The sequence below is a fragment of the Salvelinus sp. IW2-2015 genome, linkage group LG15 (genome assembly GCF_002910315.2).
Source record: "Salvelinus sp. IW2-2015 linkage group LG15, ASM291031v2, whole genome shotgun sequence".
NCBI classification, from domain to species: Eukaryota; Metazoa; Chordata; class Actinopteri; order Salmoniformes; family Salmonidae; genus Salvelinus; species Salvelinus sp. IW2-2015.
The window spans coordinates 17,847,132-17,872,127 of NC_036855.1; the positions used below are offsets into that span (position 1 = coordinate 17,847,132).

The window sequence follows — 24,996 nt, forward strand, 5'->3', positions numbered from 1 at the left end:
AAACATATTGTACTAGTAGAAAATGTTCACCAAATARCTAAAAAGGGAGACCAATAAAGAAGTTAAACATATGAAAATAATTGATAAAAATCACTCGCCAACAAAATTATTTCTAGGCCTTTATTCTCAGGGCTTCATTGAGTTGTCATAATAGCCTATGGCATCCACTAGGTGTCAGTCAAAGATGGCTGCTCAATAGCATGTCTTCCATCATATCCATTAATTGGATAATTAATCCATAAAAACGTACTAGTTTGCCTTAATGAATGCGACCATCCAACAGCACATATAGAGATAGCTTACCAACACGTCCAATGTCACAGATGCATCGAATTATTACAGATGGAATTCTGGTACTAGAATATTGTCAATATTTTATGGCTGAAATGCAAGTGAAAAAGTATGGTAGCATTTATGCAATTCTATAGGCTATGGACACACACATTTCAATATAATCATCCCACGGTATTCAACACGTTGTTTGCATTCTTTAGGCGAAGTTGATGTGACCTATTCAAAAGTGCACCCACAGATCTAGACATACAACCCCATCGAGGAAATATACAGGAATGTTCATAGGCGCACTACAACTACCGCAAGCAGTAAACTGCGCCGCACACAGAAACAGCATTGGATTGTGGGTAAGATAATATCTTGTGTTTCCTGAATTAGTTATGGCAACAGTAGTAGAAGGTTAACGTTTATAGAAATAACGTTTTTTTTTCTTTAGTTTAGAAGTTCAATTGTATGTCAATTCGCATGAGACCGCATCTTGTGTAGAACTACAGGTTGACTGCTTGAAAAGTTATAACGGTAGCCAGCAATGAGTTTGAACGAACACTCTTTGCAAGCTCTGTCATGGAGAAAACTTTACTTGAGTCGAGCAAAGCTGAAAGCTACGAGCAGAACTTCAGCTCTYCTGTCGGGTTTCGCGATGGTGAGTACTGGACTCAGAGATTGGAGAGGATTCCTGCAACTTTGCCAAAATTGAGTTATATGACGCACAATTTCTTGACACATGACACTTACCGGCCTATTTGACTATCTAATAATGTAGCGTTCGTAACCGAGTGGGAAGGTAGTAATTACCAGTTGTAAATACCAATTCAAGTGCTTTGAACTTGTTGAGAAACGCCGATTGGCTAATGTAATGGCCAACAAGCCGTGTCAACCAAAAAACTGAAAGTGGGCTCACAGCTATCATGTCTGTAAACAAATTATACTGTTCAAAAACMATAATTAATAGATTGCTTTTTATAAATAATATTTTGCTTTTTATAAATAATATTTTGTTGTTAGATGTATCTGCTGAAAATGTTATCGAGGTCATTCCCTTAGTAGGTGAAGTCAGAGGTCAGCATGTGGGAGAAGTCGGAGCTCAGGGATGATGTCTCATTCAAATCAACTGGCAATTTGGAAATCTCAGACTACAGTGCATTCAACAATTAGCAATTTGATGGATCATCCAAGTCGGAAACTCCGGCATCTTTCTAGACCTGAATGATTTGATCTTGTTTTTAGCATTCAGGGCTTGAACCACCTGATTTATAATGGCCATTATAAACTGGGTGCTTCGAGCGCTGAATGCTGATTGGCTAACAGCCGTGGTATATCAGACCGTATACAACGGGTATGACAAAACATTTATTTTTACTGCTCTAATTACATTGGTAACCAGTTTATAATAGCAATAAGGCACCTCGGGGGATTGTGATATATGGCCAATATACCACGGCTAAGKGGTGTATCCAGATACTCCGCGTTGGGTCATGCTTAAGAACAGACATGGTATATTTAAGCAATAAGGCACGAGGGGTTGTGGTATATGGCCAATATACCATGGTTAAAGGCTGTTCTTAAGTACGACGCGAAGCGGAGTGCCTGGATACAACCCTTACCGGTGGCATATTGGCCGTAAACCACAAACCCCAGAGGTGCCTGTTGCTATTATAAACAGGATACCAACATAAATATAATAGTAAACAACTAGTTTTGCTTCATACCTGTGGTATATTTTCTGATTTACACATGGCTGGAATGTTGTTTCAGCATCCAGGACCCAAGCTACCTGGTTTATAATGCTGGATAAACCACAACTTTTTGATTGAAAATAACCGGTGGACAGATTTAACGATACAATTAAAAAAATAAATAGGTATGAAACCGGATACATTGCAATTTGTGAATGCATTGAAATGTCTCTGCAAGTTTAAACCTCTATGCAAGGCCAGATGCAAAGTAAGGATGCCATTAGTGAGTCAGAGTCATATCTAAACCTTAACCTACCACAAATTAACTGCAGAATATCCTACTGTACCATACAAGCCAATAACATTTAATCTGACAGTCACTCACCCAACAGACAGTTAGACCCAGTACAGTTGTCACCTGGCCACAAGGGTTAGGCTACATCTTTCTGTGCAGCCGGCACTCAACAGAAAAACATGAAATTGTCACTTGCAGTGGTTTAGCTATAAAATAGATAATTGTCTGTGTTCAAAATGTTCTGAATCAAATCCTGGTCGTTGCTAATCCTGGTCGTTGCTCTCTCGGTCAGTGTTTCGTGTTAAAATGCCTCTYTGTATTTCAGGTGGCTATGGTAGAGGTGCAGCTGGAGCCAGATCATGTGTATCCCCCAGGGCTGCTGATAGCCTTCAGCGCCTGCACCACTGTCCTAGTGGCAGTGCACCTCTTCGCCCTGATGATCAGCACCTGTATCCTGCCAAACCTGGAGGCCGTCAGCAACGTTCACAACTTAAACTCGGTCAACGAGTCACCCCATGAGCGCATGCACCGCCACATTGAGCTGGCCTGGGCCTTCTCCACTGTTATTGGTACCCTGCTCTTCCTGACCGAGGTGGTTCTGCTGTGCTGGGTCAAGTTCCTGCCCCTCAGGCGCCCCACTGATAATGGCACCATCAGTTCTGGTGAGGCGGCAGCCATTGCCTCCACCTCCATCATGGTGCCATTTGGATTGGTGTTCATCGTCTTCGCTGTGCACTTCTACCGCTCTCTGGTCAGTCACAAAACTGACCGTCAGTTTCAGGAGCTGGAGGAGCTGTCCAATATCACCCGGCTGCAGAACCAGCTGGACCACAGGGCAGAGACGACCAGTCTGCAGCCCTCCTCTGTCCACTTCCCCTAACAGGAACATACACATGAGTAGAGAGAATAGAGCATTAGACAGCTGTAAGAAATCTATAATGAAGCTTTTTTTTTTATATCTATTTGCATGAGCACCATGAGAAAGGATACTTTATATAGTAATATATAATTTCTACAGATGTTTTGTATTGGGATTTGGACTGCTCTAGGCTTTTTCTATTTGCTTAAATGGTTGTGGAGAGGTCAGGAGAATTTGCTTTGTATTGTTCATTCGATTGGACTCGAGCAACTTTTTTTAAATTACTTTGCTGCATGTCTATTGTCTTCCTTATGTCTTCAGGAACAGATCTGAATAGCTGAACGTGAGTGTGAAATTTGTAGTTGAATATTTTTGGATATCTTCATTAAATAGATGATATTTGTATTTATATCACATACGCATGACTAAACTACATTTTGTCTATGGCGGCTGGGGAACACCAAAAGTGTGGGATGAACATTTTGTGAAGTAGCTAGAATTATTCAWTTACAAATGATAACCGGCCAATTTCCATGAAAGTAAAACTCCTCAGGAGAGTATAACATGTATTAGCTGCTGTAATAGTTATGGTGCAAGCAAAGTGCAGAATTCAGATATTTTGTGTCAGGTGACCTTAATCTGTCCATCAGGGTTGGAATATTTATATTTGAACTTTTTAAACTCAACACTATTGATAATTGAAGATATGCTCTGATGTTTTTTTGATAAGTTAATGCATTTTAAGCACACTCATCATACTGTTGTTACATGATAGATGAACTCTTATACTGTGGTTGTGAAAATATTAGGCTGAAATATTGTCCTCAACATAATGTACTTCCTTAACAATACTGTAAAGCACTAATTGTTTTGCATTTATGTGAAGTCACAAGTAGCTACTTCTAAATTAATTTCAATGGAGGCAAAACTTCAGATCTTTATCGTCAACCTTTGAATGTGATCCAAGTGCACATATTACTTTAATAAAATAATGGCATATGATTATTTGCGGTTTTTATTATTTATGCATCAGTATATTGGATGATGGTTGACGCCTTTTTTAAAACATCCCCTTTAAATGCCATTTGATGTTTTTAAGATGTTCTGTTTGAGGGTTTATTAAGCCCCACGCTTAATAAACTCTGACTGCACTGCCTTGTGTCTGTTGCCAAATCCAAGAGGTTGAATAGTTTTCTAGTCGTATACTGTAAATCTGTTACAATGTGCTGAGTCTCCCCAAAGGTAAGTGAATTGGATTGAGAACCTCTTTATTAGACAATCATTGACATTTATGAAATACATTATACATATTTTGTATGTCATATCTGATTACATTCATAGTCATTGGAAGGACTGGAGTCAATGTGCAATTGTTATTATGCATAACAACGCTAGGCTTACCGAAGAATGAATTCTACAAGCTAATCCAGATTTATGTTGCTTCATTTAATCATATTAATGTTCTTTTTTTTGTTTGTTTTTTACAACTATGAGATGTACTATATGAATTACTGTTTGAGTCAACCTTCTCTTTTGTATAAATTAAAAGATTTGGATGCGTCAAAATGAAAAATACAATGGAACTTTCAATTTTTGTACAATGGTACCTTCAACTTCTTCCTCATGCATCCTTAATTTTCTAAGACCAAATGTCCCCATTTGTGGTTCTATAACTTGAGGGCGTTGTTCATTTCTATTAAAGAAACACATTTTGACAATATGTCAAGAATTAGCAGGAAGGAACAACAAAGGAAGTCGGTTAGCAGAAGGGTAAAATGCAGCAACAATATTATAAGAGGACTCGTAGGGAGAAGGAGTCTGTCATCATCTGTGTTTTCCCTGAGTAAGGCTAGAGTATTGTCTGTATCAGGAGCTCACGGTGGTGGATAGCATTATCTCTTGGGTCACAGAAGGGCACAGAATCCGTTCCTCTTTGCCTTTCTGGATTTCCTTGTTGCTGCAAGGGCTCGTTTGGTAGCCTCTCTGAATATGTCCTCCACATTCTCCTTGTATTTGGCTGAACACTCCAAATAGAGCTCAGCTTTGATCTTCCTTTTGGTCTCTTCACCCTGCTCAGATTATGAAAAAAGTTGTGATATTCCTAATTGAGAGGCCAAAAAAACATAAACCTTGTCCTACTACTCTGAGGTAACTCTTCCTGTTAGGTGTTTTTAGAAAAGACCCTGAAGGCACAGTGATGCTGAAACATTGGTGTTTTTTTAACCAATAAATAACTGGGAGGTTATATATATGGAGTCTGCGACTCTCTTTGGTTTTTATAGCTTACAGTTTATTCTCTGTTAGTCAGCACCTCTACACTAAATACTTTTCTCTGGGTGTGCGCCAGCTCATGCTGTTTATTCGAAAAAATATTTTATGACAAAAGTTCCCTCTCTGACATGAACTAGTTCTGTTGTCAAAAAGCAAATGGCAGATAAATAAATTGAGTCCATGTAAAATGGTAATTCAGAAATTGGATTACCACTCACAAATGTGAGGATTCGCCTTGTAATTACTGTCATAAACATAATATCATCAATGCTCTTGATCTTTTGAAAATGTTTTTGTTCAAACACTTCTGATCAAAGTCTCCCATTCCAATCACACAACCCTAATTCAACCACTTGTATTGCATTTTCAATAAACCCAATACGAATTACTTATTATGTAAGTGGCATGGCAAATGTACATTCAATGTATATAAGTTATACATACATACTGTATGGCTATGTATGAAATCTACCTGGATGTATGTGATGGGGTTCTGGCCTGAGGACCATAGTTTCCTTGCCAAGACCTTGTCTTTCCGCAGATCTGTTTTGCATCCTACCAGGATAATGGGAACGCCATGGCAGAAGTGATGCACCTCGGGGTACCACTGAAATATATGTAAACAGAGTTAGATATTATAAACATTCTATGTCATGCATTCTTGTGAGAGTGACTGCATCTACTGTGCAAAAATAATTCACCATGAACCTGATAAATACTTGCTTGAGCAAGTATTCAAATATATTTCTGATACTGACATATATTCATATCATATATACAGTGGAGAGAACAATTATTTGATACACTGCCGATTTTGCAGGTTTTCCTAMTTACAAAGCATGTAGAGGTCTGTCATTTTTATCATAGGTACACTTCAACTGTGAGAGACGGAATCTAAAACAAAAATCCAGAAAATACATTTATGATTTTAAGTAATTCATTTGCATTTTAATGCATGACATAAGTATTGATACATCAGAAAAGCAGAACTTAATATTTGGTACAGAAACCTTTGTTTGCAATTACAGAGATCATACGTTTCCTGTAGTTCTTGACCAGGTTTGCACACACTGCAGCAGAGATTTGGCCCACTCCTCCATACAGACCTTCCCCAGATCCTTCAGGTTTCGGGGCTGTCGCTGGGCAATACGGACTTTCAGCTCCCTCCAAAGATTTTCTATTGGGTTCAGGCCTGGAGACTGGCTAGGCCACTCCAGGACCTTGAGATGCTTTTACGGAGCCACTCCTTAGTTGCCCTGGCCTGTGTGTTTCTGGTCATTGTCATGCTGGAAGACCCAGCCACGACCCATCTTCAATGCTCTTACTGAGGGAAGGAGGTTGTTGGCCAAGATCTCGCGATACATGGCCCCATCCATCCTCTCCTCATACGGTGCAGTCGTCCTGTCCCCTTTGCAGAAAGCATCCCCAAAGAATGATGTTTCCCCTCCATGTTTCACGGTTGGGATGGTGTTCTTGGGGTTGTACTCATCCTTCTTCTTCCACCAAACACGGCGAGTGGAGTTTAGCCCAAAAGCTCTATTTTTGTCTCATCAGACCACATGACCTTTCTCCATTCCTCCTCTGGATCATCCAGATGGTCATTGGCAAACTTCAGACGGCCTGGACATGCGCTTGAGCAGGGGACCTGCGTGCGCTGCAGGATTTTAATCCATGATGCGTAGTGTGTTACTAATGGTTTCTTTGAGACTGTGGTCCCAGCTCTCTTCAGGTCATTGACCAGGTCCTGCCGTGTAGTTCTGGGCTGATCCATCACCTTCCTCATGATCATTGATGCCCACAAGGTGAGATCTTGCATGGAGCCCCAGACCGAGGGTGATTGACCGTCATCTTGAACTTCTTCCATTTTCTAATAATTGCGCCAACAGTTTGTTGCTTCTCACCAAGCTGCTTGCCTATTGTCCGTAGCCCATCCAGCCTTGGCAGGTCTACAATTTTATCCCTGATGTCCTTACACAGCTCTCTGGTCTTGGCCATTGTGGAGAGGTTGGAGTCTTGTTTGATTGAGTGTGTGGACAGTGTCTTTTATACAGGTAACGAGTTCCAAAAGGTGCAGTTAATACAGGTAATGAGTGGAGAACAGAGTGCTTCTTAAAGAAAACTAACAGTCTGTGAGAGCCGAATTCTTACTGGTTGGTAGGTGATCAAATACTTATGTCATGCAATAAAATGCAAATGAATTACTTAAAAATCATACAATGTGATTTTCTGGATTTTTGTTTTAGATTCCGTCTCTCACAGTTGAAGTGTACCTATGATAAAAATTACAGACCTCTACATGYTTTGTAAGTAGAAAAACCTGCAAAATCGGCAGTGTATCAAATACTTGTTCTCCCCACTGTATATATAATATTCATATATGATACTGACAGTTTCAGCTACATTAATTCTGTTGTAAATGTCATAAAACTTTATATGGCATGTATGTTAACAAGGTTTTTTYCTCATTCGGGGGATTTAAACAGACAAACAAGTAGTAAAGTATGAAGAGAAGACAGTGCAGTACCCTTATTAGGACATTGTCATAACTTGAGGGGCAAATTACATCATAGCAGATCAACACCAGGTTGGCATTCGGATAGGACAGAGGCCGTAATCGGTCATAGTCCTCTTGACCTGAAATACACAGAAATACACAGAAACAGATGGATGTGCATTATTAGTCTGCCATGAAAATAATCGTATAGCAAAAAAATCACTCTCTTAAGACGTTAGTTACTTAAATCAATGGCAGCCTTATCTGTTATTGCTAAATATGTTATATCTCTATCTTTCTTTAAAATATAAATGTGTATAACTCTCTCCTGAATTTCACTTAGGCCTATCGTAAATTATTAAGATTATTTAGCAACCAGAGGGTGTTTGTTATTGCATTTCTAAGATATTTTTGACAACTTAATAATAGTACAACACGCCCACCAAGACTTGGGATACCTGTTTAGCCAGGTGTAAGTGCACTGGTGCTTTCAAAAGCATGGGTATCCAAGACCTTACCTGCAGTATCATAGAGGTTCAGGCGAAACTCAGCCCCTCTGTACTTCACCTTGGCGACACATTTTTCAAACACAGAGGGAATATATTTCTGAAATGTATAGACAAAAATGTAGTTATATTTCAAGTCCTGTATTTCTTTATTTTTATTTCAGATATGATAGCTAAAAAGGTTGAAATTAACTTTGCTCTTTTCGTCATTTTCTGTGGATATATAAATATTATTTTTGTCACATACAGTCAAGTACTTTCACTATAATTTGCTTACATGCAGAGTAAAAATAGTGCTGAAAAACGAATAAAAATACATAGACACTTTTCACTTAAAGCAAGTGTAAAAAGAGAAGAGAACAGCCAGATGATGAGCTGGCTTTGTCAACTGTCTTACCTCTGGAAAGTCTTTTTTAGTGTAAACCATGAGGAGGGAGGTTTTCCCACATCCACCATCACCTACTATCACAACCTTCAACTCCTCTCGYCGCCTGGTATGCCCACTGCTCATGCCTGACACGTTCTGTGGCATGCCTCTCTCTGAGAAGCTAGATGAAAATGTGGCAAAGAGCCTCCTCTTGTTGAAGAAGATTTGGTTATCTGGATAATGGCCGCAGACACTTGAGATAAGAATAAATTACAACAAACCCTGAGTGAGAAAACTAGCTTAACATAGCACTGTCCATTGTCACCTTGTATATACCTGGGCTGAATATCTAGTGGTTTTAAGGACGCTCCTCTTGGTTGAGTACTTACCCCTCCCACGACAGAAAAGTAGGGCCTCCCCTTTTCTCTGCCCCACCCCACCCATTTATTAATGAATGGGCACATCACCAATGCCTTATCCAGGAACAGGGTTGGGTAGGTTACTTTCTAAATGTAATCYGTTACAGTTACTAGTTACCTGTCCATAATTTTTATCAGTAACGTAACTTTTGGATTACCCAAACTCAGTAATGTAATCTGATTAAATTCAGTTATTTTAGATTACTTTCCTCTTAATTAAGAGGCATTAGAAGAAGACCAAAATGTATTACCAATTGAACGACATCTATTGCAGGATAAATCAATGTTAAAGATTACATAGCTGGCCATATATGGATATTACATTTTACTTTATGGGTTGGTTATGTAGGCTTCTTCTAACCCATCGCTTTCTACTACATATAATAATACGATTAAATTATATCTTTACATTAAAAACCTAAAAGAATTCCAGTCACTCTGTTTTGGTAAAAAGCTGAGGGATGTGTCTGGAAAAGTTAACCACTCTCAGTGTCACACCCTAATCTGTTTCACCTGTCTTTGCGATTGTCTCCACCTCCCTCCAGGAGTCGCTCATCTTCCCCATTATCTCCAGTGTTTTTATACCTGTGTTCTCTGTTTGTCTGTTGCCAATTCGTTTTGTTTTGTCAAGCCTACCAGCATTTTCCCCTCTGCTCCTGTCTCTCGATTGTTCCAGTTTCCTTGTTTTCCCGGTGTTGACCATTCTGCCTGCCCTGAACCTGAGCCTGCCTGCCATCCTGTACCTTGCTCCACCTATCTGGATTACTGCCATCTGCCTGCCCTTGACCTGTCTGTTGCCTGCCTCTGTTCGATTAATAAACTGTTGTTCCTTCGATGTTGTCTGCATCCGGGTCTTACCTGACGTGTGATACTCAGATTAATAGACAGAGCTATGGATGCAAGGACTGACCATCCATGATATGGATTTATTGTTTATTGTAAATGATTGTTTTAACCATGTTATGAGGATATACAGTGTTTGTTTACATTGACAATGTTTACAAACATTGGAGAAAAACAAGCTTGTCTTTTGGGGTCTCATGGAGTGTGACAGTTGAACTAAGCTCATGAGGCATTTATATACTTCAAGAATCAATGGATATATGGATGTCGCAACTACAGATTTAAGTCTATCAAAAGTGTGTGAGTTTGTCCATTAGGCCTAGGATTTTTTTTATAAGCATGAATTAGATTGAACAATAAAAGCCCCACTTTTATTCCATAGGCTGGGATCTGCACTACGTGGCTGTTGCAAGAATGCATTTTCACTGGCTGTCCACTGGTTTCAAAAACAATGATTGATAAGCAGTAGTGGGTTCAAATACACATTTAGATTTGTGAACAGCTATCCACAACAACCACAGTACGTAAAGCGCAAATAGCTCAATGAGAGAGCAGCAGTTCACATCAATGCGCTATGTAGATATCAATAATACGTGATATCCGTATCACAGTAGACTACACTACTGCTGTCATCCTGATACCCCCAAGCTAAACTTTTAGTAAAATTTGATACATTTGGATGCCGACAGCAGTCGCACCATTGGAAGACATAGCTTGGACTGTAGCCCACAAAAGCCGATTCCTGCTCTTTTTCCGCGATCCATCAAACACATTTGGTGTGTCATCATAGTGGTCTCTGACTTGTGGTCAGACTCACTCAGGTGGAACAAACTTACATTTGCGCCTTTTTTTCAATGTTGATTTGAATGTCATTGAGAAAACAGAAGTGTCCAAGATTATTTTTCACAAACATCCTTTCTGAATTTAAAAGTAATCATCGAAGTAATCATCTAGTTTTTCAAAAATATCTGTAATCTGATTACAATATTTTTKCTGGTAACGTAACGGATTACAGTTATCGGTTTTTGTAATCCCTTACTTGTAACAGATTACATGTAATCCGTTACTCCCCAACCCTGTCAAGGAACACATGAAAGCCAGAAGAGATACAATCAAAAGAACCTGAAAAGCCCTTGTTCATTATCTCCAGAACAAAATCAACCTTTAGCAGGAGAGTGAACAAATGGAAATGCTTAAATATGGGTCATGGAAACAGACCCTTTAGTATTATGGCTGTCTGTTGCAATTGGCGCTGTTCCACCCTTTCAAAACAGATTAAATGTATATGCCACCTAGTGGATCAAATGCTAAAGTATGTACATCAATCAGATTGTAGATCATTTATGTACGAATACTCTGCTTGTTTGTAGAATCCATAGACCGTAGGTAGAATCCAATAATAATTGAATAATTTATATTTGATAAAAATGATCTAATAAAACACAGTGATCAGTAACTGAGGTGGGTGACCTGTACACAGCTTGTACGGTGTTTGTTTTCCTTTCTTTTTGTGGGGGACACCTGATGAATGATTGTAGATTTAGGTACTTTCCCCAACAATTCGTCGTCTAGATCCTACACTCTCCATATTTCTATAACTTTACATATATAGTATACCTTTTATATTTTAATGTAGGCCTATTTTATTGACAGAAGCTTGACATTATTTTATTCAGTTCAAAGTATCGAATGTGCGGAGTGATTCATAAATAGGCTCCCGTCCCCAGTCCCAAATACTGTAAACTGGAAGGAAAAAAGTGCTATGACAACAGGTGCACAATGTAGGTCCGTGGGAGGCAGCTTTCCGTGCAGGTAAGAGAAAATTAGAAATAAAAAACATTGAAACATATTCTCGATTAAAAGAAAAGCGCGATAAAAATGTGCTCAAGACTAGCAAAACATGTAAAAGAGCACGAATTACAATAACATTGTATTGGTAGCTACAGGTGAATCGCCATCTCTCCATCACCTGTCAGGGCGTGTTTCAATGGCTTGGACCAGATGATAAAATCTCTAACGAGTAGTCAGTCTACCATCACATTTGTGCATTTTATCGTGTCGCATAGAACAATGTTTTTTGTTTTACATGTTGTTATATAAATATTTTCAACATGGCGTGTAATATAGGCTATTGCGTATGCCGTATGTTCAATAGACCTACTGTTTACGTTTTCAGGTGTGGTGAATGTAATGGAAAACAGCCATCAGGGAAGTCACGGAGAAAAACATGCTCAGCACTGGAGGAGCTGCAAGTTGATCGTAGACCCTGCGTTGAAGAATGGGTTTTATAAAGTGTATCGTTACGATGGGCAACATTTCAACATGCCAGTGAGTACATTTAATTTAGGATTTTTACATCTAGTTGTGTTAGGCTACTTGTTGAATGTTATTACAGATACTGTAGCCCTTGACCTAAACTTTCTTTTGACAACACACTTTTTTTCTGTTCCCACATGAGTGTTCTTACCTCCTTGATGTATGCTATATCAGGTTCAGGACTTAGGGGCATTTCCTGTGGATACTGTCAGGGATCCCAGAATCTGTCGTCTTTGGACCAAATTCAGAGACACTGACCTGCTGGTCCCCAAATTTAAGGTAACACCTCATTTTCTGTGATGACATCATGTGAAATGCAATCTTAGATGCATAATATTATTGTTTACCAACTGACAATCTGTTATCTGATTAATGTTTATAGATTGATGAATGCTATGTCGGCCCACCCAAGGAAGTGACATTTGCCAGGTTAAATGACAACGTAAGGGAGGGTTTCTTGACTGACATGTGCATAAAGTACGGACAGATTGAGGAAGTGGAAATCTTGTATAATCCTAAAAACAAGAAGCATTTAGGAATTGCTAAAGTCATCTTCGACACAGTCAAGGCTGCAAAGGACACTGTGGAACACCTTCATGACACCTCTGTCATGGGGAACATTATCCACGTGGAACTTGATCCAAAGGGTAGGTTAATATAATTGATTGATAATTGAAAATAGGCTTAATTACACATACATAACTAATGCCAATAAATGTGATAATAGATTATGATTTATGATTTTCAATTGGCTTTTGGGTGGTGATCCATCTGACTCGAATCCTTTTTTAGGTAAAAACAGAATGCGGTACTTCCATCTTCTTGTTAGTGGACTCTACACCCCTTCGACATTGCCACTGGGCAGCGATGAGCACACCCTCCAACGCCTAACTGATAGATTGCAGGTAATAGAGTTTTACAGCTCTACTGTTCTAATGTGTTCCATTTATAGACCTTCGACAGACAGAATTCAATCTTATGTTAATTACTGCTCATTAAAATCAAATCAAATTGTATTAGTCACATGCGCCGAATACAACAGGTATTCAAATCAAATCAAATCAAATTTATTTATATAGCCCTTCGTACATCAGCTGATATCTCAAAGTGCTGTACAGAAACCCAGCCTAAAACCCCAAACAGCAAGCAATGCAGGTGTAGAAGCACGGTGGCTAGGAAAAACTCCCATGAAAGGCCAAAACCTAGGAAGAAACCTAGAGAGGAACCAGGCTATGAGGGGTGGCCAGTCCTCTTCTGGCTGTGCCGGGTGGAGATTATAACAGACCATGGCAAGATGTTCAAATGTTCATAAATGACCAGCATGGTCAAATAATAATAATCACAGTAGTTATTGAGGGTGCAGCAAGTCAGCACCTCAGGAGTAAATGTCAGTTGGCTTTTTTAGCACGTCGGTGAACAGGTCAGGTTCCATAGCCGCAGGCAGAACAGTTGAAACTGGAGCAGCAGCAAGGCCAGGTGGACTAGGGACAGCAAGGAGTCATCATGCCAGGTAGTCCTGATGCATGGTCCTAGGGCTCAGGTCCTCCGAGAGAGAAAAAGAAAGAGAGAAGGAGAGAATTAGAGAGAGCATACTTAAATTCACACAGGACACCAGATAAGACAGGAGAAGTACTCCAGATATAACAAACTGACCCTAGCCCCCCGACACATTAACTACTGCAGCATAAATACTGGAGGCTGAGACAGGAGGGGTCAGGAGACACTGTGGCCTCATCCGATGATACCCCCGGAAAGGGCCAATTCAGTGAAATGCTTACTTACGAGCCCCTAACCAACAATGCAGTTTAAAAAAATACGGATAAGAATAAGAAATAAAGGTAACAAGTAATTAAAGAGCAGCAGTAAAATAACAATAGCGAGACTATATACGGGGGGGTACCGGTACAGAGTCAATGTGCGGGGGCACCGGTTAGTTGAGGTAATATGTACATGTAGCTAGAGTTATTAAAGTGACTATGCATAGATGATAACAACACAGAGTAGCAGCGGTGTAAAAGAGGGGGCCAATGCAAATAGTCTGGGTAGCCATTTGATTAGATGTTCAGGAGTCTTATGGCTTGGGAGTAGAAGCTGTTTAGAAGCCTCTTGGACCTAGACTTGGCACTCCGGTACCGCTTGCTGTGCGGTAGCAGAGAGAACAGTCTATGACTAGGGTGGCTGGAGTCTTTGACCATTTTTAGGGCCTTCCTCTGACACCGCCTGGTATAGAGGTCCTGGATGGCAGGAAGCTTGGCCCCAGTGATGTACTGGGCCGTTCGCACTACTCTCTGCCGAGCAGTTGCCATACCAGGCAGTGAATCAACCAGTCAGGATGCTCTCGATGGTGCAGCTGTAGAACCTTTTGAGGGTTCTACAGGACCCATGATCTGAGGACCCATGCCAAATCTTTTCAGTCTCCTGAGGGGGAATAGGTTTGGTGTTGGTGTGCTTGGACCATGTTAGTTTGTTAGTGTGATGTGGACACCAAGGAACTTGAAGCTCTCAACCTGCTCCACTGCAGCCCCATCGATGAGAATGGGGCTGTGCTCAGTCTTGTTTTTCCTGTAGTCCACAATCATCTCCTTTGTCTTGATCACGTTGAGGGAGAGGTTGTTTCCCTGGCACCACACGGCCAGGTCTCTGACCTCCTCCCTATAGGCTGTCTCGTTGGTGTCGGTGATCAGGCCTACCACTGTTGTGTCATCTGCAAACTTAATGATGGTGTTGGAGTCGTGCCTGGCCATGCAGTCATGAATGAACAGGGAGTACAGGAGGGGACTGAGCACGCACCCTTGAGGGGCCCTTGTGTTGAGGATCAGCGTGGCAGATATGTTGTTACCTACCCTTACCACCTGGGGGCGGCTAATCAGGAAGTCCAGGATCCAGTTGCAGAGGGAGGTGTTTTGTCCCAGGGTCCTTAGCTTATTGATGGGCTTCGAGGGCACTATGGTGTTGAGCGCTGAGCTGTATTCAATTAATAGCATTCTCACATAGGTGTTCCTTTTTTCCAGGTGGGAAAGGGCAGTGTGGAGTGCATTAGAGATTGCATCATCTGTGGATCTGTTGGGGCGGTATGCAATTTGGGGTGGGTCTAGGGTTTCTGGGATAATGGTGTTGATGTGAGCCATGACATGCCTTTCAAAGTACTTAATGGCTACAGATGTGAGTGCTACGGGTTGGTAGTCATTTAGGCAGGTTACCTCTTGGGTACAAGCACTATGGTGGTCTGCTTAAAACATGTTGGTATTACAGACTCGGATAGGGAGAGGTTGAAAATGTCAGTGAAGACACTTGCCAGTTGGTCAGCGCATGCTCGCAGTACATGTCCTGGTAATCCGTCTGGCCCTACAGCCTTGTGAATGTTGACCTGTTTAAAGGTCTTACTCACATCGGCTGCGGAGAGCGTGATCACACAGTCTTCCAGAACAGCTGGTGCTCTCATGCATGTTTCAGTGTTATTTTCCTTGAAGCGAGCATAGAAGTAGTTTAGCTCATCTGGTAGGCTCGTGTCACTGGGCAGCTCTCAGCTGTGTTTCCCTTTGTAGTCTGTAAGGGTTTGCAAGCCCTGCCACTTCCGACAAACGTCAGAGCCGGTGTAGTACGATTCGATCTTAGTCCTGTATTGACACTTTGCCTGTTTGATGGTTCGTCAGAGGGCATAGCGGGATTTCTTATAAGCTTCCGGGTTAGAGTCCCGCTCCTTGAAAACGGCAGCTCTAGCCTTTAGCTCAGTGCGGATGTTGCCTGTAATCCATGACTTCTGGTTGGGGTATGTACGTACGGTCACTGTGGGGACGACGTCATTGATGCACTTATTGATGAAGCCAATGACTGATCTGGTGAACTCCTCAATGCCATCGGAGGAATCCCGGAACATACTCCAGTCTGTGCTAGCAAAACAGTCCTGTAGCTTAGCATCTGCTTCATCTGACCACTTTTTTATTGATCTAGTCACTGGTGCTTCCTGCTTTAATTTTTGCTTGTAAGCAGGAATCAGGAGTATAGAATTATGGTCAGATTTGCCAAATGGGGGGCGAGGAAGAGCTTTGTATGTCTCTTTGTGTGCGGAGTAAAGGTGGTCCAAAGTTTTTTTCCCTCTGGTTGCACATTTTAACATGCTGATAAAAAATTTGGTAAAACGGATTTAAGTTTCCCAGCATTAAAGTCCTCGGCTACTAGGAGCGCCGCCTCTGGGTGAGCGTTTTCTTGTTTGCTTATAGCGGAATACAGCTCATTCAATGCTGTCTTAGTCTGTGGTGGTATGTAAACAGCTACGAACAATACAGATGAAAACTCTCTAGGTAGATAGTGTGGTCTACAGCTTATCATGAGATACTCTACCTCAGGTGAGCAATGGCTTGAGCAATAGCTCAAAAACAACTTTTGGTTATGGTGATGTGAGTAGACTCGGCTGAGGCGATGTGAGATGCTTCATTGCTTCATTTTAGCCACTCTGTTTTGTTTCCTTCATCTTCAGGACAGCAAACCTCTGCAGAAACTGACTGATGGGAGTTCATCATTGACAAGGTCTATTTCCAGTCCCACCAGCGTGGCTACACCTCTCTCCCTAGACACAGCCTACTCCAGTATCTGGCAGGACACACCGGGCAGCTTTGGGCAGACACCCCTCTCTCAGGGCACCCCTCATACCCCCTGCCTGTCTGGGACCCCACTCTCTCAGGACTCTTGCTACTCTAGCCAGCACACCACCCCAGTCCACCAAGTCACTCAGGGTGAACACTCCTCATATGGTGCTCACAGACGCTTGAGGCGCGATGTCTGCTATCGTCAACCAGGAAGACCTTATATGAGATCCCACCATCAGAGCTCAGAGTTGAGCTCTCTCCTCAAACACCTCCAACCTCACCGTCCTCTCCAGCCCCAAACCCAGGTTGCTGGCGGCAGCTACAAATCTTCCTTCTTCTGGTATCAGAACCGCCTGCCCTCGACTGATGATAACCCTGCCACAGAGCCTCCCCTCCACCTCTCCCTTCCTGAACAGGAGTCCTGGAGGGTGCCCTCTCTACCTCCTGCCTCTGAGGCTTTCCCTCTGAGCAGCAGCTCTGCCAGTGCCACAAGTATGAACGTGGTACCTCTGAGGGAGAGACCTCAGTCTCCCCCTTCTGGACACGATGCGGGCCTTATAGAACCGCCCCCTTCCCCTCCCAATAACTCTCCTGGAAGCCCCATCCCAGAGGCAGAGAGCCACAGCCTGGACTCACGCATTGAGATGCTTCTCAGCAAGACTCAGAGTTCCTGCCTCCCTCTACATGGTGAAAGGGGTTTGGATGCTGAAGTGCACTCTCAGGACAGCCCTGTTTCCCCATTCTCCCCTGTCTCGATGTACTCTCCTGAGTCTGACCACACTCCAGCCCGTAGTGGATGTCCTGTGAACTGTACCCACCCCACCACCAGGGATGGTCTGGAGGATGTCAGTCCCACTCCCCTCCCTGAGTGGGAAGGAGACGAGTCCCTTCCAGGGATGCCTTCTCTAATATGGACCTCACAGCCCCCCTGGCCTCCTGGGACGCTATCTCTCACTCAAAGGGAGAGAAGTAAAGGAACAGAGATGGACCATGCAGATCAGTCAACCTCTAGTGAAAAGTATATGGGACGGGCACTCCATTCCTTATCATTTTCTCAGGTATTGGAGAAAATAGAGAGTATGAACACATTGATATTTTTAACGAGATTTAACAAACAACATCATAGATAAAGAATTATGGACAGATTTCTTGCATTGCACATTGGGGAGAGGGGTTACAATCTATTCATTTGACATTTCTTTCACAGGGTCTCCATTTGCCAGGGGAAGACAAGGACATCTCAAATGCGGGGCAATCTGCAATGTCGAATCCCAAAAGCCATTGTTCCAAGAGCATCACAGTCAACTCCTTCATTCCCTCCTTGCGACAGCCTCTTCCAATCTCCTCTCTCAATCACCCTGCTCCAATCCCTCCATACAATCCTCACTCTTCAGTTTCCTTTTCCAATCCTCCCCCACCAATCACCCACTCCAACCTCCCCATTCGATTCTCTCCCTCCAACCCTCACTCTCAAATCCCCCCTTCCATCCATCCCATTTCTGCTCCTCTTTCTATTCCAATCCCACCTCCAGGATTCCATCTGCTTCCTCCACACATTCCTCCCCCTCTCACTATCCTTGGGCCTCCTCCAACTATGGCAGCCCCTCCCTCTATCCTACATCCAGTTTACCCATATCCCTTGAATACGCTGCACACTGTGCATATGGACAAGGTGAATGGTCTGCCTGGGTGTGGCAGTGTGCCAGTGTCTTTTACTGGGCAACCCTGGCCCCTGCCTCCCTTCATGCCCACCTTCAACCCCTCTGTKCCCCCGCCAGGCTACCTGCCTCTGCAGGAGGACCTACATAAGGCCACAGTGGAAAAGGTGCTGGCAGTCATTATGGAGGAGCTTAAGTCCATCATGAAGAGAGACATCAACCGTAAAATGGTTGAGGGGGTAGCCTTCAGGGCGTTTGATGAGTGGTGGGATGGCCAGGAGCAGAAAGCTAAGGTGAGCTACTACCTAGTTGAAGTTCAGTATAGTTGAAGATACAGAACTCTTCTACACCACAGCAAATTATCTGTTTTGATACTTGTGGTTTGTTGCTATAATGTTTATAATGCTTCTTGATTTCGTCATTTTTCAGATTGCTGTAACTCTTGTGAGTGCCAGAGAGGGTAGAGTGGAGGTGAGGACCAAACCAAGAGACTCCCTAAGACAGAACATTGGCCCGCGTGGTGCCACCAATCTGCCTTCCTTCAAGGTAGGCTTCTGCTGCTACTACTAAATGTATCATGAAGGAGCTCAAACAAGGTACAGTGTGACTGTGTCTGTGGAGGTGATTATCATGATGATCGTGACTTGTGTTCATGTGTAGGTAAAGAAGAAAGAGTCCGACGATCCGACTGCCTCAGAGGACCCCAAAAGAAAGTGTCCCTACACACCTGTTAATGATGCGCATGAGAGTGCTGGTTAGTGCTGTGCATTCGGACAAGGCAACATATTTACTCCCCAGTACGATTTCAATTGGTTTTACAATGAGAATATTGTGAATGCTTAGCACGCTTTCTTTCTCTTTCCCCTCAGAGCTGGAGAGTAATATAACGAATCACACATTGGACAGGTCCCCAAAAACTGGAAGTATTCCAGCTGTGAGGCGAAGACATGCAAGGCCACTGGAGCTGGACAGCGAGGGGGAAGAGGAGAGCAGAGAGAAAGAGGGGGAGCCAACAAGAGACAAAGAGGAGGATACTGTGGCAGCAGACAAGGTTCCCCAACGCCAGGTACACAGAGGTTTCCAGCTGTCAATCAACAGCAATACCGAAATGCCAAATGTATTTATCAAATTATATGTTTAAGTTGCATTAACCAGTTCATTTTTATTTTTTTCAGCAGAGGGATGAAGATGATGACAGTGAACAAAAAGAGGAAGAAGTGGACGATGATGAAGAGGATGATGAAGATGTGGTCTTCTCTAAAGTTACAAGAGGATTACAGTCTCCAAACGAGGGTAATGTTTAAGAAGCTTTGAGTTTTTGTCTTAAGGGGTTTTAATAGTTGCTTAATAAATCTACTTCAATAAATCTGTTACGCATACTGAAATGCACATTATGGTTTTCTCATTTACCAGAAGTTGCCAGGGTAAGCCTCTCAGAGGTAGAGTCTTACTCCTCAGAAGACAGTGAATACCTCTCAGAGTCTGACTCCTCTGACTCCTCCTTTGAGGAAAGTGAAGACTTCTCAGACTATGACTCCAGTTCTAACCAGGAGACAGAGGAAGAGGAGGAGACAGATGGAGATGCTGATGAGGTCAACAGGGAGGTAGAGTGTGTGGTGTTGTCATCAGATGAGGATGAGATGGATCTGGAGCCCCCGGCCACACCCTCAGCCCCTCTTACCCCAGGCACGGAGCTGGACCTACTGGATGGGTCAGAGCCGGTCCCGAGGGATCAGCCTGGGGAGGAGAGGCACTCAGTCTGTCTGACTCAAGATGTCTTTGGGCGCACCAGCAGCACAAGCCGATCTGACCTAGGGATGGAGCTCCTGTCCAGTGAGCACCACCATGATCTCCAGGCCCCCTCACCCATAGGACTGACAGGTAGATTTTAAAGACATGCATGTATTGGTAAATAATAATAAAAGTGCTCTTCAATAACATTCAAACAACTCTTATGTATGCATTTTAAGCCTGACAGCAATTACAGGGATTAGATTCAACAAAACAGAGTGTTTGTTTTCCTCTACCAGCAGTGGTGGAGCCTGATTTTGCAGTGGAGATAGATAGCCCTGAATGGAGCGTTGAGTCACCAGATAACGTGGAGAACCTCCGGCCTCTCACCCCTACTGGCTCTCTGGGAAACAGCGACTCAGACCTGCTGTTCAAGAGCAAACCAACCCCCCCTGCTGTGGAGGAGGTGGAACTGCCACACACTCCTGGTCGGGGAGCAGAGGCCCTCCTTGAGAGTGAGGAGGACTCTATGGACCACCTCCTCTCCCTCTCCCCCACAAACAGTGAGCCTTTGTCCCAGAGCCGCCCCACTCATCCCCCTGCCTTAGCCTCGTACCCAACATATGAGGACATGCCCAAAACACCAGGCAGAGATGAGAGGGGTCTATGGAATCCCCTTACCCCCTGGAGGGTGCCAGTGACACCGGGCAGAGAGACGGGCCTCACAGAGGGAGGCCCGGGGTTTAGTCCCACTCCCTGTAGCCCTTTCCCCCTCCCCTCCCTGTCCACCGGCCTCTACATCAGGACCCCACGAACCCCTGGGAGGGACTTCATCCCAACCAAGAGAACACACAGGAATACCACCGTTATGTTGGCCTCTTCACAGAGGACTAATGGTGCTCCTTTATCCTGTGATGAAATGCTTACAGACTCACCTGTTCTAGCTTCTTCTCCTAGCAGCCTGTCTGAATCATCAGCAGAGACTCCTGGCCATGGGTGTGTGTGGCTTAATCCTAATCCTGGGTCCCAGAGGAAGATACCCCTGCAGGGCCTAGAGAACTGGTCAGGGTTGGCGGATGTGGAGAACCAGAGAGAGATGGAGAAGTGTTCCTGGAGGAGAGTACAACCAAGAATGATGCGGAAGATGAGGCGGAGGATGAGGCGGAGGATGAGGCGATGGCAAAGGATGAGGTCAGTGCAGAGAGCCATGCCCTCTGTCTTCTCGGCCAGTCCCTGTCGTCGGTCACGAAGTGAGGAGATGACTGTCCTCCACAGTGTCTGGAAGGAGGGCCTGGATGAGGAGGATTCCAAGCTGCTGCAGGTCACCTATGACAGGCTGCTACAGCAGGACAATGGCTTCAGCTGGCTCAGTGACACTCTCTGGGTCCCCCACCCTCATATCCTTTACTACAGAGCTGTTATTACCATACTGTCACTGGACACTGATACACTAATGGGATCTCAACTGTTATTGTGTATGTTTTAGAATTAATTTCTTATAGACTAACTGTTGCACATTGAGCACATTGAAATTAATTAAGAATTGCATACATATTCCTCTATACATCAGTGAATTATTGTCTAGTTCCCTTGACCCCTTTGCACTCACCAGAGTCTTGACGGAGAAGAGGAAGGAGCTCAATGATTGGATGTGGGACCATGTGACAGGATCTGCCCGCAGCGAGGGCTTTTACAAAATCAGCAAGAATGACAAAATAAAATACCTCAACAGCACGTGTTTGACTACAGACCAGCCCTCTGCAGACACCCAGGTATTCAGAGAGGAACAGCTCTTCCCCCATGTTAATGTATGCCATACCTGATAATTGACAGCTTTGATAATGGACAATATTTAATTTCTGCAGGGGGTGAGTCTTTCAGCCCAGCCGCACCCTTCCCTGCGGTCTGGGTCTGAGTTCAGGTCTGAACAACGCCGTCTGCTCTCCTCCTTCAGCTGTGACAGTGACCTGCTCAGGTTTAACCAGCTGAAGGTCAGTCAACCACTCATCTGTGCCCAGACAGACAGTACAGTTCAGTGTATCTCTCTGCAGACAACATGAGGCTTTAGTCACAGATGATACTCCTGTGTTTCAGTTCCGCAAGAAGAGGATTCGTTTCTGCCGCAGTCACATCCATGACTGGGGCCTGTTTGCCCTGGAGCCCATAGCAGCAGATGAGATGGTGATTGAGTATGTGGGCCAGTGCATCAGACAGGTGAGACACAGACTGGGCCACAGTACACAGTAAATAGGTAGGACAATAAGGGACATGAAGTAAGGGGCACAGCAGACTGGTGTAACATTTTGATACATATTAATTTACATGTACATTTCATCTAGAGCTAATTCTTAACTGAGTGACTTGTGTGAATGGGCACACCACCCCTCTCCTTAGGTGGTTGCAGATATGCGGGAGAAGCGCTATGAAGATGAGGGGATTGGGAGCAGCTACCTGTTCCGGGTCGATCAGGATACCATCATCGACGCCACTAAATATGGGAACTTGGCCAGATTTATCAACCACAGCTGCAATGTGAGTGGTTTATGGTCTATGGAAATGTTTTGCATTTCAGAACTATTATGTGTTGTAAATGGTTTGATTTATAGTACAGATAATTTATTAAACATTTTGGAAACAGACACAATGGTCAGACTATCACACATAGGGGTTGCAAATGGTGGGTATATTACTGGAAACGTTCAAAGTTTACCAGTAAAATACCAGATATTTTTTGGCATCTTTCAATCTAGCACAAGACACCTAGTGGCTCTTTTTGGGTACTTCAGATTGTTACAGGTGTCTAATTCAAATCAAATTGTATTAGTCATATGCGTCGAATACAACAGGTAGACCTTACAGTGAAATGCTTACTTACGAGCCCCCAACCAACAATGCAGTCTCCAAAAATATGGATAAGAATAAGAAATAAAAGTAACAAGTAATTAAAGAGCAGCAGTAAAACAACAATAGCGAGACTATATACAGGGGGGTACCAGTTCAGAGTCAATGTGCGGGGGCACCGGTTAGTTGAGGTAATATGTACATGTAGGTAGAGTTATTGAAGTGACTATGCATAGATGACAACAACAGAGAGTCGCAGCGGTGTAACGAGGGGGTTGGGGGGCAATGCAAATAGTCTGGGTAGCCATTTGATTAGATGTCCAGGAGTCTTATGGCTTGGGGGTAGAAGCTGTTTAGAAGCCTCTTGGACCTAGACTTGGCGCTCCGGGTACCGCTTGCCGTGCGGTAGCAGAAAGAACAGTCTATGACTAGGGTGGCTGGAGTCTTTGACCATTTTTGAGCCTTCCTCTGACACCGCCTGGTATTGAGGACCTAGATGGCAGGAAGTGTCTTGCGGTCAGAGGCCGAGCAGTTGCCATACCAGGCAGTGAATCAACCAGTCAGGATGCCCTTGATGGTGCAGCTGTAGAACCTTTTGAGGACCCATGACAAATCTTTTCAGTGCATTTTAATTATCTCTGGTTCTCTGTGTGTTCAATTAATTAAATAATTGATTAAATAATTAAATAAGATGAATGCTGTAAAACATTATCCTAAATATTTACCATCAACTTAGTTAATACCATTGATGTTTAATATAAAGTTTTCAGCATGAAATATCCTTTATATTTTTTACAGACTTATTTATTTTACTATGTCGATATGTGTTTGTTGTAAATGTTTTGGCGTCAAACTGGTGGCAGTTGTGAAAAAAAGTCAATAGTTGGAAGAGTTTCAGAGTTCATTGAAAATAATGCCATTGTTGATTAGATGCCTTTTTCATTAATTAGGATATTTTCTCTTTAGCCATATGTTATATCCACTACAAATTCATGGACAATATGGACATAGATATAAAAAAATGAATACTACACATTAATACATTTTCCAAAAGTTATTCAAGTATAAATTACCAAAGTTATAATAGATTGCCATATATTTTCTGTTAATCACCAAAATGATTGAATATTACTTTAACTTTGGTAAATTACCGGTAGCTTTGCAACTCTAATCACACTGATGACTTAGTAATACATTTTCTCTCTTCAGCCTAATTGCTATGCAAAAATAATCACAGTGAAATCCCAGAAGAAGATAGTGATCTACTCCCGGCAGTCCATCAGTGTCAATGAGGAGATCACGTATGATTACAAGTTCCCCATCGAGGATGAGAAGATTCCCTGTCTGTGTGGAGCAGAGAACTGCCAGGGCTCCCTCAACTGAACTCTGAACCCTTGTCTCCAGCCCTCCTCTCAAGCACTAACTCCTGACTGTCCTGCTGCCGTACAGTTCCTAACATAGGAAAAATAATACCTCCCTTTCCAACCAAGGTTCATGAAGAGTGGAGCAAGCTGAAGATTCAAAAATGTTCAGCAACTCTTGGGCAGACAATTGAAGTTCCTTTAAAAAAAGTTATTTATTGTTAAAACAGTTTGTGGAAGAAACACACACCCCCTGCACCAGGGATGGGCGCTGTTCTCCTCTCCCTTAAAAATACTATACAGGATGGGGTATGATATTGCCTTCTTGTGCAAATGTGTACATGATGAGTTAAATGTTTTCATTCATGAGAGCTAATGAAGATGTATTCAGCTTGTGTCAAGCATTTTATTAAGTTATTTTGGTAATTGTTCTCTCGGGTTGGTTGTTTTAGGCAGAGTGGTCACTATATTTATAAATT

The 24,996-nt window shown here is 42.9% G+C and overlaps 3 protein-coding genes across 3 annotated transcripts; 2 read left to right on the forward strand and 1 right to left on the reverse strand.

The window, feature by feature from the left end:
* Nucleotides 1-106: 106 nt before the first annotated feature.
* On the reverse strand, nucleotides 107-9,093 carry LOC111974515 (rho-related GTP-binding protein RhoF-like). Its single transcript, XM_024002255.2, has 6 exons — nucleotides 8,793-9,093; nucleotides 8,408-8,495; nucleotides 7,920-8,029; nucleotides 5,868-6,002; nucleotides 4,732-5,193; nucleotides 107-3,141 (listed from the first exon to the last, which is right to left on the reverse strand). The coding sequence occupies exons 1-5, from the start codon at nucleotides 8,925-8,927 to the stop codon at nucleotides 5,029-5,031; spliced, it is 633 nt and encodes a 210-aa protein (XP_023858023.1). The 5' UTR covers nucleotides 8,928-9,093; the 3' UTR covers nucleotides 107-3,141; nucleotides 4,732-5,028.
* On the forward strand, nucleotides 824-4,126 carry LOC111974514 (calcium release-activated calcium channel protein 1). Its single transcript, XM_024002253.2, has 2 exons — nucleotides 824-937; nucleotides 2,591-4,126. The coding sequence occupies exons 1-2, from the start codon at nucleotides 824-826 to the stop codon at nucleotides 3,143-3,145; spliced, it is 669 nt and encodes a 222-aa protein (XP_023858021.1). The 3' UTR covers nucleotides 3,146-4,126.
* Nucleotides 9,094-12,214: 3,121 nt separating the features above from the next.
* On the forward strand, nucleotides 12,215-24,702 carry LOC111974001 (histone-lysine N-methyltransferase SETD1B-A-like). The gene is made up of 17 exons (XM_070446993.1): nucleotides 12,215-12,352; nucleotides 12,521-12,619; nucleotides 12,723-12,987; nucleotides 13,133-13,253; nucleotides 16,823-17,984; nucleotides 18,134-18,877; nucleotides 19,014-19,130; nucleotides 19,245-19,338; nucleotides 19,454-19,650; nucleotides 19,763-19,877; nucleotides 19,998-20,465; nucleotides 20,618-21,712; nucleotides 21,921-22,087; nucleotides 22,181-22,306; nucleotides 22,410-22,529; nucleotides 22,710-22,847; nucleotides 24,366-24,702. Exons 1-17 carry the CDS (start codon nucleotides 12,215-12,217, stop codon nucleotides 24,537-24,539), a joined length of 5,340 nt encoding a protein of 1,779 aa, XP_070303094.1. The 3' UTR covers nucleotides 24,540-24,702.
* The last annotated feature ends 294 nt before the right edge of the window (nucleotides 24,703-24,996 follow it).